The sequence below is a fragment of the Carassius auratus genome, chromosome 22, assembly GCF_003368295.1.
Source record: "Carassius auratus strain Wakin chromosome 22, ASM336829v1, whole genome shotgun sequence".
Taxonomy (NCBI): Eukaryota; Metazoa; Chordata; class Actinopteri; order Cypriniformes; family Cyprinidae; genus Carassius; species Carassius auratus.
In genome coordinates, this window is record NC_039264.1 from 11,370,991 (window position 1) to 11,390,510 (window position 19,520).

General features: G+C 37.6%; 1 protein-coding gene across 2 annotated transcripts in view; it reads right to left on the minus strand.

The window, feature by feature from the left end:
* Positions 1-1,550: 1,550 nt before the first annotated feature.
* LOC113039693 (bone morphogenetic protein 1-like) overlaps positions 1,551-19,520 on the minus strand; it is a 70,525-nt gene continuing 52,555 nt past the window's right edge. The window contains exons 11-20 of one of the 2 annotated variants that reach the window (XM_026197716.1): positions 19,065-19,210; positions 17,945-18,140; positions 17,497-17,622; positions 13,317-13,477; positions 11,615-11,795; positions 11,159-11,284; positions 8,968-9,095; positions 7,776-7,989; positions 6,262-6,512; positions 1,551-4,784 (exon numbers count right to left, since the gene is read on the minus strand). In XM_026197716.1, coding sequence (XP_026053501.1) covers positions 4,647-4,784; positions 6,262-6,512; positions 7,776-7,989; positions 8,968-9,095; positions 11,159-11,284; positions 11,615-11,795; positions 13,317-13,477; positions 17,497-17,622; positions 17,945-18,140; positions 19,065-19,210 — 1,667 coding nt within the window. In that variant the 3' untranslated portion in view covers positions 1,551-4,646. Of the gene's footprint in view, positions 4,785-6,261; positions 6,513-7,775; positions 7,990-8,967; positions 9,096-11,158; positions 11,285-11,614; positions 11,796-13,286; positions 13,478-17,496; positions 17,623-17,944; positions 18,141-19,064; positions 19,211-19,520 lie in introns of both variants that reach the window. The other variant, XM_026197715.1, reaches the window with a different exon arrangement.

Here is a 19,520-nt window from a genome sequence, read left to right on the forward strand (position 1 = left end):
TTTTGGTGAATTGTTGTTGAATTTGTTGACCTCTTTGATTTGTATGAAAATATTTAAAAAGAATTAAACAAAACATAAAGGTTCACCCCAACCTCACCTTCAGAGGAATGTAATATGAAAACTTATGTATGAGAACATTCTAGAAATGTGTTAAAACATAAAATAATTACAAATTGCCATGAGAATGTGTTCTTTGTAATAAAGAAAAAAAAAAAGACCAGAAACTAGAAAAATGGGATCTATTTCTGAGTTCATGTTGATTTTAAGGAACACAACATCCAACATGTTTCTGCATCAGTGTAAGAGGTTACGGTTCATTGTCTTGTTTTAGTGTAAGACTGATGACGATGGTTGCCGTATACATAGAAATAGAAAAAAATATATATATATTTTTTGCCTGTGAAATGTTAAGGTTATTGTCTGGACTTTTATAAGATAAAAGTATAAAAATCATGGTGAATTTCTTTCTGGCTTTTGTAAGATTCTAATGACAGTTGTGTGATGTGGTTTGTTAAGATTCCCAGTGAAAACACTCTTTACATTCGTGTTTCTGCTCACCAAACGGGTCCACTTATCCCGAAGTGTCTTTATCTTTTTTGACTGGTGCCATTTATGTCTTTCAAATCATATATACACAAAAAGTTACAAGGATCACAGACGACCTTTATTCAGCTTGATCATTTTGACCCTTTCACCAGCAGTCTGGAAATAATGAAGCACTTCAGCAGCAATCCACTTTTAGCCATTGAAAAACGCTGTTCTCCTAAAAGCTCTCCGCTGCACTCTGATGCCCTCTGCATGCAGGAATTCAGCTCACCTTCACAACTCGGGATGGTTTTCTCTGATATTCATGTTAAGGACTGACTGGAAATGATTTAGACATACTCACACAGTTACACAGAATACATGCTGGCATCAATGGGTGAATCTCACAGAGAAATGCACAGATCATCTTTATGTGTTATGCATCAAAATTTGTATTTCTTTTTTGTCAACCAAATTCTTTACAAAATATGATTTAAAGGTGATTTGAATTTTACTACAATATGATGACAAACTTGTAATTAATATATGACATTAATATGTTATATGCCACTGATAATGAATGGGTTGTGGGTTAAATGTGCTTTATTGTCTTCATGCACAACATATTATCAAATTTGATCCAGTCAGTTCTGGGGTTAAATATGTCCCTGGCATTTCTTGACAGTTTTAGTAAGATTCACCCAAAAATGTCTCATGATTGAGCTAACATGATTATTTATGGGTATATCATAGGTAAAATATCATATTCACATTACAACAGTAAAATCAAAAACTCAAAGATTTAGACTTAGACTATAATCAACATTTACCATAATAGTTTTCCACTACATTTGAACTATTTATTGTGCACATTATCATTGGTAAGAGTTTTCTAAGCAACTTAAAACTTAACTTACTTGACTTTCCCATCAATTCTGCTTAATATTTAATGTTGGAAACGGTAGATAGGCATTAATAATGCACTGTGGTGAGCATTCATAATTGATGATCTGTTATATATCAAATTCGATACTGATATATGGTTTATTTAGAAATCCACAGTCATCAAGAAGAGCAGGAGAGACAAACTACATCCTCAATGTGAGCTCAAGACCTTGAAACCGTCGGAAAAATAATGGAACGCTTTTAAAACATGTAGTACTTTTTCTTATAGTTGAAAAACACCAGTTATGTCAGGAAAAAATTATTGAAAGCATTCAAAATTACAAGATAGAGCACTTAGCCTTGTGTTTTCCTTCCATTTGCTCTTACATAGTGTTAATTACTGAAACTTAATTGGTATATTTGAGCTTTAATTCAATTAATCAAATGGTCAGTCCATAATTCCTGAGTCTACAAGACAAAATGTGACATGAAGCATTTCAAAATGAAAATAACATTTTATGAAATAGATGCACTTGTTAACACTATGTGCAATACATAGGTGAAAATTAGCTATACAATATAAATAAATTGCATCTTTTTGTCTGCAATTACACATAGCCTTAGTTCTCATCAAGTTATCTATGGTTTAGTGTACTTTGAATACATTAATACATATTTACATACATACATATGATAAAATGCATAAACATGTACCAAGTCTTGCGTGGGAAGGCCGGTCAGGGTGAATAAATCAAGCATACACTATTATGCTGAGGTAACATTTCAAAAATGTGCTAAAACAGATCATTTGAATTCCACATTTGCCCACAAAACACTATTTCTAACAAGAAATAACCTGGGCATTAAAAACATTAATAATGCTTAGGAGGATGTGCTTTGATTCGCTAAATGTACAAGTGCTCCACTACTCTAAAAAGCTATGCTAGGTAGCATATTCAATAAAGAGATGCTAAATTGGGTATAGACGTTCTCTTAGACACACAAAATAAAATCCATTTGAAAAACTAGGATAGAAGTTAGTTGATCTTGAGCATTAGGGTAAGCTTGCAAGAACTTTTATCAAGCAACTTGTTTGGTCCCAGCACATGTGGCTTGAAGGTTCAGATGGAAGGCATTGCAGACACGTCTAAAACCTTTTAAAACCCCAAAATGTGTCCTCTAAAAACCATAATCCTCGTCATTTGCCTGCCTGGATTTCAAACAGTAACCAAGTCCTGCAACAATTAAAATCTAGCTTCTTGAAATGATTCAGTGGGTAACAACAATCAGATATCCTGAACCTGAGATTGAAAAGAGCTTTAGGTAAATCCACAAAGGCAAACAGGTGTGAAATGATATCATATGATGAAAAGAGCAGTTGAAACAGAGGAGACAGAGTCAACAGCCTTTGAAGGAGTTCTGCAAGAGCCAGAAGGAGAGAGAGAGAGGTAGGGAGCAGCAATGCAGACTGCATACTTCACAGGGATGATCCAGGAAATGGAGTGCGCAAACACTTCAGATCAAACGAGCAACCCTGGGGATCACACTATTCAGCACTATTCCACACAGATTTGACATCAAACATCCTCTTTTCCCAAATGACATTGCACATCAATGGAGAAAGAGCGATTTCAAGTGGCCGCAATGACTGGGGCGCAGGGCTCATTTGAAATAGCACCATCCCAACACTCTCCCACATGGTGAGGTACGTTATTGTTAAAAATGTAAAAAAAAAATAACAGTTTCCCCATAGTCAGCGGTGTAAGAGCAACATCTATCTAGCAATAGGCCACCGGAGGACTGCTGTTAACTCATAATTGTATTGGGTGCAGAGACAACAGATCAGCAGTCAGAGTAGAAACCATATGTAATCTGATCTGAATTAAAATGCAACACTATGGTTTGTTCAATAGGTGTCAGGTCTTGGAGTAAATGATGACAGACTCTTTGACTGAACTAAATCTTTAAGTTCATAGGTCGTGTCTAATTATTTTTTTTAATGATGTCTATCCTGACTATGGTCCACACAAACAGCTATAATACGATGATGCTAATTTTGAAAGCAACTGTTGGTCATGTACTGTGAGGAAAGAGCCTGAAAAAAGGGAAAATAAGATTAAAAAACAGCGGTTGGATTACCAGACACAAGAGCGCCCACCAATTTTCAAGCGATTGTGCCTAATTTGTTCATGATTGGCGAAGCACAGAGTGAGTGTTAAGAGGACAGCAGTAAATTAACAGAATCTTGAAAGCGTGTGTGCTTAAACTAACGAAAACTAAATATTTTCAATCATATCATCCTGTTTTTATGCAAAAGCAATTAACAGCCATCAGACATGGGCCACATTTTGTTTATTAGTCTTTTAATATGATAACTGATTCTGAAAAACCTGAAAAACGATTCTGATGATTCTGAAAAACGAGAGAGAGTGATAATTTCGGGCAGGGAACCGTCTGGATTACTGGCCAAGAAAAAACGAGTAATTACAAATGCTGGTGCCATTACGTCCACATTTCCTTCTAGCTGTACCACATGCATCTCTTTGACATACAGTGTCATTTGCTCAAGTAATGACAAAGAAACTGGCCCACAATGGCCAAGGAGACTCTTTATGAACAAGCAATGGCAATAATGTCAAAAAGAGACAGTTGTTTCCCCACAGTGTATCGGTAAATCTTACGTTTCAAGGTTGGAAAACATGCGAGGGACATCATCGTCAATGCCCTTGCTTCACTCATTTCTCACTTCCTCTATCCCACTGTTGCACAGACGACTGGTTTGGTGAGTTTGGTTGACTGCTCGGTTCTCCTGCAGGAATTCCTCAGTGTATTTGTGTTTTTCAATGCACTCTCGGCTCATGAAAGGTGAAAAAAGGAGGGGGTTCCAGTATCTGATCAGCTACACCCACCCTTCCCACATTTGATTTCACCCCTATATCTGGTATCCAGTAACTGAATACATTCCACCCCCTCCCACCTCCACATCTTGCCCCGAAAGTAATAAAAAAAAAAAGGTAAAAACAAGGTCTACTGCGGAATGGCTTTACTCCTCACAGTCAGTAGGGGATGCCAGAACCCCTGTGAACTACTGAGGTGTGGTTGGCGTTCTTGCGGCTGGTTCGTTGAGTCTGGGTGTTCTTGGCGGCCGGGGGGCTCTGAGCGATGGGCTGGGCCCTCCCCTTGGGGCCCTTTCGCTTCCCCCTAGGCCCTGCACGGCCCCTCCCGGCCACTAGAGGTCACTTCTTACGGGAGTGGAGTGTATCCTGAAACTTGGTGCTGGTGTAACGCACATGGAAGCCCTTCTTATTGATGGTGTCGTCTGAGCGGAATTTGATGACGATGGAGTCACCGGCGGAGTAGATCTCTTCTGGAGGCTGAAAACACAAAGATGGAGGCAGATGTGAGCACATTGGATGGAACTAGTCCCCTTTCATCACATCAAACCAACATCATCAATCCTAATGATTGAAATTTTAGTGCAGTGGTTCCCAATCCTGGTCCTGGAGAACCCCCAACACAGCATCTTTTTGGTGTCTCTCTTATCTGACACACACATTTGAGGTCTTGGAATCTTCACCAATGAGCTGATGAATTGAATCAGGTGTGTTTGAATAGGGAGACATCTTAAATGAACAGTATTGAAAACAAATATTATGGACTTTTGATAACGTGAAAAACACAGGCAATAGACACATGCGCACTGGAAAGTTTCCAGTGTACGTGCTAATTCTCTGACCAGTAAAAGTATCTTTGCATTCATTTAAACTAGAGTTTGGTCTAATGTGTTTTTTTTATTTATTATTATTATGAAACACAGGCTGGGTAAGTGTCACCACCCCAGTATCTCTGTACTATGCTGATGATAAAATGTACATTGTGCATACTGTAAGCATACTCTAGTGTTTGCGTCAAAAACTATGTACACATTAAGCTTTAGAAGGTAGCTGCCTATTTGTAGACAGTGAAAAGTGCCTATAGGGCTTCACATAAGAACCTAAGCCTCAAAGCATTTGATATGGTTTCAGAGTGGTTTCCATTGTGCAGTGGCTCTTTTCTGGCCAAGCTTAAATGGGTTATTTTGGGCTGCGACAGCCCAATGTGGCAGCACACTTAAGCTCATGTTGCTCGAGGGACATATTCCCCGCTGTTCGAAAAATTGTCAGTTGCTTTGGATTAAAAGCATGCTCTAAATGGCAAGCTGCCAAAACTTGATTGTGAAAAATGTGCACGGTCTAACATCCTCTTGGTTCAGTTTAAACAAATCTCTCTGTCAATAAGCAGGTTGCGTCCAATGCCACTGGCAGTTTTAGAATATCCTCTGATATACCTTGTCTAAACTCTGCATCAGCCATTCTCATTGAACTGAAGAAATTGTAATAATTCTGTTCTGAGACCTATAGAGCTGATCTAATTTAAGCACACATTGACAGCCCGAGCTTTGTTCTTATGTGTCACTCAAGCATGTTCTCTACTGTATGTATGTGATCCATTTTTATACGCGAATAAAATCTTAAATTAAATCTGTTGAATAATCAAGTAACTGTTTCTTTAGAAAACTTGGATTAATGCACTTGATTCATACGGATGACTTTTCCGATCTCTTTATGAACTATCTGGAGCGTCAACATTTCGGTAGAACTGACTTTGAATGGAAGGACAGAAATCTCTCATGATATTGCGATCTAGGTTTCAAAGATGATGCATGTCTTATGGGTTTGAAATGACATGAGGGTGAATAATTGATGACTAAATAACATTTTTCGGTGAACTATAGCTATAACGATCACTTTTAAAACAACTTTTAACATGAAATGCATGATTTTATGCAGCAAATCTAAATCTGTGCTTTACCCCTGATCCACAGTAGCGGCCTAGTCTGGGTGATTTGGTGTCCGCCCCATCAAACAGCTCCATGTAATCATAGCCACAGTCGGCCTCCTCCTCGATCTCGAAGGTCTGGAAGATGAGCTCCACGCCGTAGCCCTTCTCTGCTGTGATCACCCACTGACAGTCTGACGCCCCGGGGTAGTTATTATCACCAAACTGGGCATGAGAGTAGAGGTCTTTAGTTTTCACCTCTGCTTTCAGACGGCCTCCGCACTCTGGAGAAGAGAAGAAAATGAAAACGTGAGAAAGTAATTCACCTGTGAATTCAGCATCTCAGCATATCACTACAAGTCAATACTCTCTTGTAGCCAGAAGTGTGACTGAGTATAGCACTCATTGATTTAAACATCAGAGTTGCTGTAGCTTACTTGCAATATTATGCTAAAAATACATGCTATACATTTGGGATTCACAAACTTTTAAATTAACTGATTTAAATATTAGTTCACCCTAAATTTTAGTAAAAAATTCTACAATTTTACAAGACATCCACATGCTCACAGTTCTCTAATATTGGCTAATAGTCATAATTGGGTATAAGGTATTGGGTATAAGGTAAAATATAGAATGTATAGGCCTATCTCTAAAATATAGTGTATGAATATATTAACGGAGTGTCTATTTACACTAAGGGCAAATAGCCTGCCTTGTTGGCTGAAGCTATTTACACTAGCTCCATCCACCAACGTGTGATTCGGCTAGTCGAGACCACAAAAGATGGTCAAATGTGTGATGTTCATTTTGACGCGATCGACCTGGGATCGAATCCGCCTTTTGGAGAACTTTTTTTCTCTTTTTTCAAATTTCAAATCCCATCAGAAAAGAATATCATCAAAGAGTTGAAAATAAAGTATCGGGTAGGGTTGGGATTGGTTTTGGGAGGGCTTTATTGTCCCAATAAGGTGGCATCCATTGATTAATTTTAATTCAAATTACACTCAATAAGTTAATAATACATATTGTTTTACAATGTACTACAATATTTAGTTGCAGATAATTGCCCCTATTTGCAATTAGTAAAATTTTAACAGTGTAAATAGCATCTATCGCTAAGAAAATATGCTATTTTGACATTATTTAAATAGCATCTAATTGCTATTTACACTTAGTGCAACTAAGCCTTAGCCTCTTTTGCGATTAACACTTAGTGCAAATAGCCGCTGCTATATATTAAATATATCCTGAATATAAATTTTTTTTTTTTTTTTTTATCTGAACTGGTTTATATAGCCATCATAAACCATTCCAGATATAATAATTGTCATTATTTATTGAACTTTGGTGTCATATTCTAAAAGCAATAAGTCATTCGAACCATGTGCATCAGGGATTTTACCATGACCTGTTGTTAATAACACAAAGTGGAGCACTGCATGGTCTCTTATAGCTCATTGATTTATTAGTTTGTATTATATGAGACCACATGTAATTCCAGTATTTAGTGGTACTGTACATTTCATTCAGATGGATGTGCTCACCTGCAGTATGGGAAGCCTCAAAGCCTTTCTTCTGCACGGAGTTATCAGAGAAGAAGCGGATGAACATCTTGTTGCTGGTGGATATGATTGGTTGAGGTTTCTTGGTGCCGCAGTAGCGGCCGAGGCTTGGTGCTTTCCCATCCCGACCGTCGTAAATCTCAATGTGGTCATAAGCACATTCCAGATGAGGCTCCATGTCAAGTTCATTAAAAGCCTGAAATAAACAGTTCATATACAGACACTCAGTATAGCATTATAATGAACAGGGAAACAAGACTTCTTATGAAATAGGACAGATATCTTCTAAGTGGCCGATCATGAATGTGTTTTTGGGTTTAAAAACATGAGACAGAGTGACGTGGAATGTCTAGAGATGTTTTTAAAACTTGAAATCAAACATGTCCATTCAATGGATGTTCAGATAGAAAAACAATGGAAAAGGAGCAAAGTGGAAGGCAAAAACTAAAGGGCCATTCACACAGAACTTGTTTTCGCATTTTATTTACTCACACTTAACTTGTTCCAAACCTGTATGTTTTCTTTCTTCTGTTGAGCACACACACACAAAAAGACATTTTGAAGGATGTTGGTAAGCAAACCAAACAGTGGACATATCCACTAACTTCCTTATTATGAAATACTGTGGGAGTCAATGGCTACCGTCAACTGTTTGCTTATCAATATTCTTCAAAATATCTTTTGTGCTCAACAGGAGAAAGAAATCATACAGGTCTGGAACGACTTGAGAGGAGTAAATGATGACAGAATTTTCATTTTGGGTGAACTATCCCTTTAAATCCTGCCTATGGAGGCAAAACAGACCAATAGTGCTATCAGGACGAATCTAGTGATTATCTATTCTATTTGTTGAGAAAGACATATTTGTACACAAACATATACACAATTTTTAATTCATTGCTCTTCTAGAGTCAAATGTATGCTATTTTGTATAAATGTGCCAAACAACCCAGTTTCCTACATACAGTATCTGTGCTAGTTTCACGTCTCATACCAATGTAACATGTAATAAGTGAATGATGTACAGTCACTTGGTCTTTCTAAATAAACCGTTTCAGGGTGACACAAGGTCCTCCTGCTTCACTCTGGGATTTCTTTGAACTAATGACCGTCTGGGCTGTACATTACCCAACCATGGTAAATAAGGATGGAGAAAGGTTGTACTATTACATACTATTTTGATCCGATGTCCCGGGGTGGTGGAGAGGGCCCAGGTGCAGGCCTTCTTACTGGGGTATTTATCTGGCCAGTTGGGGCTGGTGATGGTCCCACTCACGCTGTTCACAACGTGATCGCAGCCGGCTGTAAGAGATACCGATAATGTGACATCTAACACTCGAATACACTCACAAACAGCCTCATCCTATGCTCATCACATGAGCAACGTTCAAACTCCAGACGACGAGAATCAGTGCTGTTTTTGTCACGCAGATCCATGCATTTTTTAACCTTCTCAGACAACATTTTCTTTCTTTCCTCCCAATCACTGCCACTCTCTTTCTATTCCTGCCTGCAAGAGGAACGAGTCCTCTAAAAATATCCAGACGCTAGTTAGTGTCAGTGAGCTGAAATCGATGGTGAAGGTTTCTGAGCAGTCATGCATTAATAGGGAAAATAATATGAATAGTTTCTCAGACAGAAAACACAGCGACACTCCAGGCATACAGCACATAATTCTGCTAGATTTGGGAAAACTTAAAAGCAATTTACAGAGAAATTTTGTTAACATAGGCTAACTAATCTAGGGTGGTAGATTGTCTTTTATTATATACACTCACTGGCCACTTTATTAGATACACCTTGCTAGTACTGGGTTGGACCATCTTTAGCCTTCAGAACTGCCTTCATTCTTCGTGGCACAGATTCAACAAGGTGTTGGAGACATTCCTCAGAGATTTTGGTCCATATTGACATGATAACAATACGCAGTTGCTGCAGATTTGTCGGCTGCACATGATGGGAATCTCCCGTTCCACCACATCCCAAAGATGCTCTACTGGATTGAGATCTGGTGACTGTGGAGGCCATTTGAGTAAAGTGAACTTGTTGTCATGTTCAAGAAACCAGTCTGAGATGATTTGAGCTTTGTGGCATGGTGCATTATCCTGTTGGAAGTAGCCATTAGAAGATGGGTACACTGTAGTCATAAAGGGATGGACATGGTGAGCAACACTACTCAGGTAGGATGTGGCGTTTAAATGATGCTCAATTGTTACTAAGAGGCCCAAAGTTTGGCAAGAAAATATCCCCCACACCATTACACCAACATCAGCAGCCTGAACAGTTGAGACAAGGCAGGATAGATCCATGCTTTCATGTTCTTTGCACCAAATTCTGACCCTGCCATCTGAATGTCACAGCAGAAATCGAGACTCATCAGACCAAACAACATTTTTCCAATCTTCTATTGTCCAATTTTGGTGATCCTGTGTGAATTGTAGCCTCTGTTTCTGGTTCTTAGCTGACAGGAGCATTAACTGGTGTGGTCTTCTGATCCTTTATCCCATCTGCTTCAGGGTTCGACGTGTTGTGAGTTCAGAGATGTTATTCCGCATACCTTGGTTGTAACGAGTGGTTATTTGAGTTACTGTTGCCTTTCTTTCATCTCTTACAAGTCTGCCCATTCTCCTCTGACCTCTGACATCAACAAGGCATTTTGGTCCACGCAACTGCTGCTCCCTGGATATTTGCTCTTTTTCTGACCATTCTCTGTAAATCCCAGAGATGGTTGTGTGTGAAAATCCCAGTAGATCAGCAGTTTTTGAAATCCTCAGACCAGCCCGTCTGGCACCAACAACCATTCCACGTTCAAAGTCACTAAAATCCCCTTTCTTCTCCATTCTGATGCTCGTTTTGAACTTCAGCAAGTTGTCTTCACCACATCTAGATGCCTAAATGCATTGAGTTGCTGCCGTATGATGATTAGCAATTTGTGTTACCAAGAAATTGAACATGTGTACCTAATAAAGTGGCGGGTGAGTATATATGGACACCCATGACCACACATCTATTATCAATTATTATGCTTATTTATTCTTTTTGAATCTTAATAGCTTTGATCACCTTGAACTATCATATTATGGAAAAGAGCAGCATGTACATTCTTCATTATATCTCATTTTGTATTTCACAGAAGAGAAATGTCATACAGGTTTAGAACAACATTCGGGTAAAATGCTGAGAAAATGTCATTTTTGCATGAACTATCCCTTTGGTAATGACATATTTCATCACTTGAGGATTGGTATATTGCATCATCTTGCTACCATTTTTGTTTTAAGGGAGTTTACATGGCCTGTCATGACTTACTGCTTTGAAGGAACAGTGTAGTATATTCACATATACTGTAAGCATGTGTTCCTCACCTTCCTTGCAGTCATGTTTGTTCTCATGCAGAACGAAGCCGCTTCTGCACTGACAACTGTAGCTGCCAAAGGTGTTCACACATTCATGCTGACATCCGCCGTTCTCCTTAGAGCACTCGTCTTTATCTGTGAGAACCAAACACCAGATGTCAGTCAAACACACTTTTTTATTTATTTATTTATTGTCCCCTAGGATGATTTAATATATAGACAGTGCCACTTAAAAGTTTGTGAACCCCTTGCAAAATATGTAAAAATGTGAGTCATTTTGAAATAAGAGAGAGAATACAAAATGCATGCTATTTTTTATTTAGTCATGTCCCGGGTAAGATATTTGAAATAAAATATGTTAACATTTATTGCACAAGACAAAAAAAATAAATAACATAATACAAATTATATATGTTATAAAAATTGGTTTAAATTTTCTTGTATCATTTCAAAGCACACACTCACCTGAGAAGAACTGGGCCTTGAAGCCTTTTTTAGAGACCGTGTTGTCAGATTTAAACTCAATGCGCATGTTGTTGTACTGAGAGGTGATGGCCTCTGGTTTCTCAGCTCCGCAGAATTTCCCGTGCAGTCTGGAGTCGGCGGACAGACCACTCCTCACCTCAACGAAGTCATACTTACACACCTGCACAGCAGAGAGCAGACATGAGTCACGGGTCAACATCTACAGAGACCTTTCAACCTGGTCAGCATCTTTCAGCATCTTTCTTCTCCCAAAACACAGCATATGATGCTCTTTTCAGCAAGGAAAAATACTAATGACATTACTTTCTCTTTAGCAAGTTTTATTAGTCACTTTTGATCAAATCATCTGATAAATGTAATCGTTTGACTCAAAAATGAAGAGGGGAAAAGACTGTCTCATTTGCTTTGGTGAGAAACTGGATGGATTCTTCATTTATGTTGCAGAAAAATGCTCCAAATGCTCCACTTATAATCCCAGCTTTCCATTTTGATCTCAACACTTTAGTGCTTGACAGCTTTGGCCAATAACAGTTCACAAGCTGTACACTAGTTATCTGGAACAAATGTTGTTTTTGGCAATCAATAAACCTAAGGCCATTCTCACCTCCCTCTATTAAACCAGTGCCAGAATACTTAAGGAATGTTTCAGGTTCAATCCGTGTTAAGCTCTACTGACAGCATTAACACAGACAATATCAACAAAACAAACACAAATCATATTCACAGTAACATACTTACAATGGAGCAAGACATTCAAGAGGGATTAAAAGCAGGCCTGGGCGGCTTAAAGATTAAAAGAAGCACTTGCATACAAAATGTGTTATTTAAGCATGTATATCATGCTTTTAATGGTGGGCCAACTACTGTAAGTGGAGGAATATTTGGTTAAAAGTTACCGACGTATCTCCTGTGGATGGAGTTTGCTCCATGTAAACAGCACTTTGCAGATAATGTTCGTTTTTAGTATCCTTTCACATATTGTGCAAAGGTTATTTTTGTGCAGGTTCATGCCCTATAGACTTTCAGTGGAAGTCCATTATTGTAAAGTGATTCTTTTTTGTGGTCATAATAACTTTCTGTGGTAACTGGCAATATGTCACTGAACCCAAAACATTCCTAGCTTTAACTTATCCAGCAATTACATAGTACGCTATTAACGTGAAGCTATAAACTGTTCAGGAAAACTCACAGCTGCTTTAAACACATTTAGCTTATATAGCTCTTTTTTTTTTGAGCTATTGTAAAAATAAAAAACAGACCTGAGCCAGCAACCTCATTTTTCACTTTCTCAAAATCATTATTTAGCACTAATATTAAGGAGCTGCTGTTATATTAAAGCAATAAAACCAGCTTCTATTAAAGTCTGTAAAATGTAACATAATGAAAGCCAGATGGCAACTCTTTAACAGAACAGTTTTGTTATAAACTACCTGAGTGTTTGTGATAAGCATGCATAAAACCAAAAAACTACCCTTCATCTTAAGAAAACAAATCATAAATGCATTCGTCATGTTAGCTGCACCGGGCAACACTGCCCTAAGCTATAAACGATGAACAAGTGAGAAAACATGAAGGAAAATTGGAGAAGTCAGTCCCTAAAGCCTTGTGGTGATTCACACCAATCGAGCTGAAATGAACCAGACAAACCCACCCCACGCTGAGGCAAAAACCTAGTGCTCACATCGTTCCCCTCCGTCTCGAAGACGTCGAAGAGCAGCGTGATGCGGTACTGCGTGGGCGCCACCAGCTGCCAGATGCAGTTCTTGTTGGGTGGATACTCTCTGGGCCAGCCTGGACTGGTGATGGACCCATTCAGCTTGGTGATGAAACCACCACAGGCAGCTGGAGAAAAAGACAACAGAAAAGAACCGTAAGACAAATTATGCTAATGCAATCTGGAGAAATACTTCACACACAACATTTATTGAAATGATCTGATTCCCAAACCATGGGCACAAATTTTTGTAAAGTTAAAGAAATGTAAAGGAAGAAGCAACAGATATTTTCTTCTGTGTTGTTGGAACACAATATCTATTGTTTCTAACTATTGGATGTGATTGGAAAGAGGCAGGTCTGAATGTGAGCTTGCAGTCGATTGTAAGAAAGAAACAAGCTTTAAATGATTAAACAATCAGAGAAGATACAGCAAATCACAAGAGTAAGTTCTGTAATTTTTCAACGGAAGATCAAGTTATGACATTTTGATCAGTACAAGGTCAAAAAAAGCAATCATGTGCAATTGTGCATGGATGAATAATACACAATAATCTCAAACAACATATATTTAGAAAACAGATAGGGTGAATTTCCTTTTAAGAAAGCTTGTTGTGAAATTCCCTTCACATTCTCTTTATACACAGTGTTTATTATGTAGAATATTGTCTTATAACTTAATTTGAAGGCACTCGTGTGTTTATTTAGAGACTTTGTGGATCGTTCAAGAACCTTTTGAAAAAGAATCACGGTGCATCAACAAATGTTCCCCTCTGATCTCTACCACTATGTTTATATATTTAAAGGGATTGTTCTGCAAAAGTTTACCATCAAAATATGATGTCATGAAGGGTGTTGCTGTCTAAACAACATCAAACCCTATTGACTTTTTATCGTAGTATGTGCAAAACAACACTGAAACATTTCTCAACTCCTACAGGTTTGGAATGGCCTTAAATGATCAAAGAAGTTTTATTTTTGAGTGAGCTATCACTTTTTTTCCCACATGCAAAACAATTATACAAACATAACAGAGCTCATCTACATACAGATGTCTAATAAAGTTAGCAAAAACAACCTGGATTATTCAGGAATAATTCCGTCCCTGACTATCACTGTCAGAAAAAAAAACTAATAAATTGTGGAATAATTGTACATTTGGGGGTACCCATGTACATTCTTTACTCATATAAGGAGAATATTAGCACTTTAGAGTAGTGATATATACCCTTACATTAGTAATCTGTCCTCTTATGGTACTATTATGCACTCTTTTGGGTTAAAAAGTGTCCCTTTGAGGATACTGTCCCAAGCTGTTGCACCCATACAGGTATAACTTTGGTGTAAAAAACACAGCCCCTAAAAGAGTGTAATATATGGGAAAACATTTTTTTTTTTTTTTGTAAAAGTATGCTTACATATTTAATGCACAACACGTCTAGGTTACACAGCGCTCTTAAGCTTTCAATTAATCAAGCTGACCAGCTTGTGATTTGTCAAAACCTGGCGCATGCTACATATAAAATAACAAGAACGGTACTGTTTTAATTAAAATACACAAGAGAACAACTCCAGGCTTTGTATCTCATCAAACATGAGCAGAAAGATGGAGTAGTTTACTTTAGTCCGGTACGATCCAAATTACAGAACGGATCCCCTACAGCCATTTCCATCAAACACATGGGTTCGGGGAGAGATGTTTCTATGGCTACCAGCATGCCATTGAGAAGCCTTTGGACAGCCCTTGCCTTAAAGTTGTAGCTTTGTGTAAATTTAAGCCCTATCCGTCTCTATTCCCACAGGACCAGCGTGCAATAAACCCTCTGCATCGCCTGTTCTGCGAGAAAGAGCGGCACAGTCTTTATGATAATGTCGGATTTATTGCTGATATGATGTTAGCTGATGATAGACCAGGAGGCTGTGCGGGGCCAATCTATCTTTTATCTAATGGAGAATAATTTTCCGATTGCTCCAGTCTGTCATGATCGAGCCGTTGAGTCATCTCAGTGCATGTCTGAACAGATTTTTGCTCAATATAGCAGCCACAGGGTACGTTCTGTCCTAGCAACTGCCTCACGTATCCAGACATTAGCTGACGATATAATAAGAGACATTAGTTGTTAGAAAACACTTTACATAAGAATGATTTGAACCTTAACCCAATCTGCATTTTAGTGCTTTGTTCGGGAAGAAAATGATATAAGCAGATCCAACCTTCAGCATCATTTCCAGCTGCTCAGAGAACAGAGCAGCACTTTGTAAGTGTCGTGCGGAGGAGGGTAAAGAAAGCCAGACAGGCCTGCTGTCAATGTGAGGAAGGTGCTCTTAACTTGCTGGCAGCACTAGGCCAATAGCACAAAACAGATGTCGGCGGTATGTCAACAGCGCAAGCAGGAGTAGTGATTAAGAGGATGCAGTAGCACACACTGTCCACTAGAGGCAGAATGAGGTCAGTGCTGCTGGCTGCTCAAAACATGCACTCAGTAATTATTACTTCAAAAAGGTTTCTTAAAGGGAAAGTGCAAGTTTTATGTGTTAAAATACTTATCTCTGATTACTAAGCCTAAACTTTGTAGGTTAATTCCCTCAAAAAGTATTTTAAAACTATCTTCCTGTTTGTTTGAGAATAGACACTGGATCAACCAATGGTGAGAATGCAGGGCAGGGCATCTGTTTGATTATCCAATAAGGAGACAAGGGGAGTGGTCCATTTAAAGGGGTCATATGATGTTGCTAAAAAGAACATTATTTTGTGTTTTTGGTGTAATGAAATATGTTTATGTGGTTAAGGTTTTAAAAAAACACATTATTTTCCACATACTGTACATCTACATACTGTTTTAATTCCGAATGTTGACATTAGTGGCACAAAGATTTCCACTTCACCTTTAATAGTTTAAGGTAAACAGAAAATAACGTAACATTACCTACATACAATACCTATTACTATTACTCAGAATCTGCACAAATACTCTGAAGACCATTGATCAATAATGTAAAGAATGATCAGTCGATCATGTGCAATGTGACTTTTTGCTGAATTTGAATTAAACAACAACAGAATGAAAACGGACTTTGTTGTTAATTTTATAATTACAACAATTTCCATCAGGAATATGATTATTATGGTAATCTGCATGCAGCACATCTTGGCCTTTGAGATGATTAGCAAGTCTTCTGCAGATCAGAAAACACAAAAGCCTGCCATTTACTTCTTTAACCTGTTAAATGTCACCCCGTCCCGTTTACGGGACGCCTACGTTGACTATACTATATTACAATCAAATCTAATCTAATCTTGACAAACTATATATCGTTGGAGAGGTCTAAGACTCCCAAATATATATTTTACCAATATTTTTTGTTATAAATTATGTAGGAAAAGTAATAGATGAATTTATGACAAGAGTGCACCCTCAGAAATCTACATTACAAAAGGAGCTTTGACCTTTGTTTAAAAATAAGACTTCCTCGTTGCCTTTTTCTCTATCACATTTTAGAAATCATCAGAAGTTATATATCACTTGAAAAAATTAAATCTCAAAATTCATCCTTCAAAACCCATTTTAAAATCAGACATTGCATTACCATGTAAATGGTACATCAAAATCATGTTACAAATCATGAATTATAAAAATTTATGTTTGTATCATGCACATTCATGTCTATCTTCAAAAACGTGAGTGACAGTTAACAGGTTAAAAAAATAAATAAAATAAAAAACGCTCCTAGGAAAATGTTTGAGAAATTCTTAAGACTTTTCCAGTATTTTAACTTTAGTTTCTATCAAACTGTCAAAAACAAATACATTCTTATCTCCTTTTAAGAAGATTTTTGTGAATTAATTATGATCTTTAAAACTTTGCCCTAAAACTATCACTATACACCGAGTTAGCATTATTTGTTTGTGTACTGTAAGACAAATCTATCTAAATACAGAAAATGTACTGGTAATTTTCCTTAAAGCATAAAAAACAATAAAATGCAATGCATATTTAAAAATATGGGTAAAACACCTTTAAAAAATTATTATGAAAAAATTAATTTATATTAGAACATTAGGCCCTATTTTTGAGCTGCCATGCTGCCATAAACCGTTTAAATATGGCATTGGCCTGTATCCAGCACTGAACTGTTCACATACTGACCCTCACAGCTCCGTTTGTCCGCAGCCAGCTCATACCCAGGGTCACAGGCGCACTTGTAACTACCGAGCGTGTTGACACAGCGCTGCTCACAGCGACCGTTGTCAGGTCTGGAGCACTCGTCCATTTCTGCAAACAACAAGAACATCAGAGCTTAATCATTTACGGTATCTTGAAGGAGCGATGCTAATATAGGAGAAGATATTTAGCGCTAATATTGTAGCATTAGCATTATCGGCTATATTATGAAATCATAATCGCAGGTCTAATCTTTTTCTTTCCTTTTTAACTTTTTCATCATGTTGGTTACTGGTCAAATATTTTATGTGCATTCCTGAATTTCGAAAATGTCAAGCTATAACAAAATTCGGAGCTATTTCGCCAAACATCACACCTATGAAATTTTCAAAGACCAAATAGACCAGCCATAAAGCAAAATAGTACACTTCACCTTTGAAGAAATTAGCAGCAAATCCAGCTTTGTTGACAGACCCATCAGACACAAATTTCATCCAGAGCTGGTTGGTACTGGATTTAATATCGTCAGGTTTGTCATAACCACAGAATCTGCCCAACAGTGGGCTGCTTTCTGAGTTCCCATCTCGAACCTCCAGGTAGTCGTATGCACAGTTATCATGCCTCTCGATCTTGGAATAAAAAGGCAAAAGATAATGCAGAAAAAAGGAAATGGAAAAACTAAATTTATACCTGAAAGACCTGGAATGGTTTTATTTTCTTTCAATGCAAGATATGGCATTAAAATTTGAAAGCAACCAGCTGTGACTGCAACCAACCCTTTCATCAACTTAAAACTAAAAATCAACTGGAAACAATGCTGAATGTTTTTCTCCTTTACTTTTACAGTTCTACAACATCCCTTCTTTCCAAATAAAATAGATCATGGGGAGTGTTGGGTTTATTTACACCAGCTGGTTAGAGACAATGTATACCAAACCCAGAGCCAATGCAATGACTCAACAAAATCAGAGTCATCCAGACAAATGTTTCCAGCAACATTAAAAAAATGTAAAAAAAAAAAAAAAAAAAAAAACTCAGCAGTTTATGTAAACTCAGTTTAAATAATAAAAGAATGTTAACATTATATAATGGGCTTCTTTTTACATTTTAGCAATCCCATTAAAGTCAATGTTCACTACATTTGATTTACATGCATGCTCTGAAGTACATGAACATGACCACATCATTGTTTTCCCTTGCTCACATGTTGATATTTCAAGTGAGCTGTTTTTCAAAATCAAACTGCACACATTATTATATTTACATTTATGCATTTAGCAGACGCTTTTATACAAAGCGACTTACAGTGCATTCAGGCTTTCGATTTTGTTTTATTTTTTTACCTAACGTGTTCCCTGGGAATTGAACCCACAACCTTTTGCGCTGCTAACGCAATGCTCTTCCACTGAGCCTCGGGAATATAACATTTCCTTACACAAAGTAAAATGTAATTAATTTATTATGTATTATTATTTATTTAAACATTATAACAGTGTGCATAAGCAATTAATTACATGCTTATAAAACAGTAATAACAACTTTTTTAATCATACCTCAAAAGACTGGAAGGTAAGGCCAACATGGTAACCCTGAGTCACAGTGATCTTCCACACGCACACTTTGTTTGGTCTGTAGTCATCTGGGTAATTCGGAGACTGAATTTGACCATTGTCTCTCTTCACCTCCCCACCGCAAATGGCTGCAAGATTAAAGATTACAACACAAACATGAGTAAAGCATGACAATTACTCTTTCACAAATGAAAACTGCTGGAAACAGATAATGTTAGGTGTTCCCCTAATGGAAACTCTTAGTAATTCATAGGTCAACTACGGTTGGATTTAGGTCTGTGGGGAAAAACACTCATTACAAATGAATTTGACAATGTATTCTGTTGTATTTTGTATGTATTTTGAGCACTCTGGATTTGCTAAAGACTGTAGCCAGAAAATAGCTGGTTGTTTTGGGCTAATTTTGCTCATAACTACTTGCAGCTCTATCGACATAAG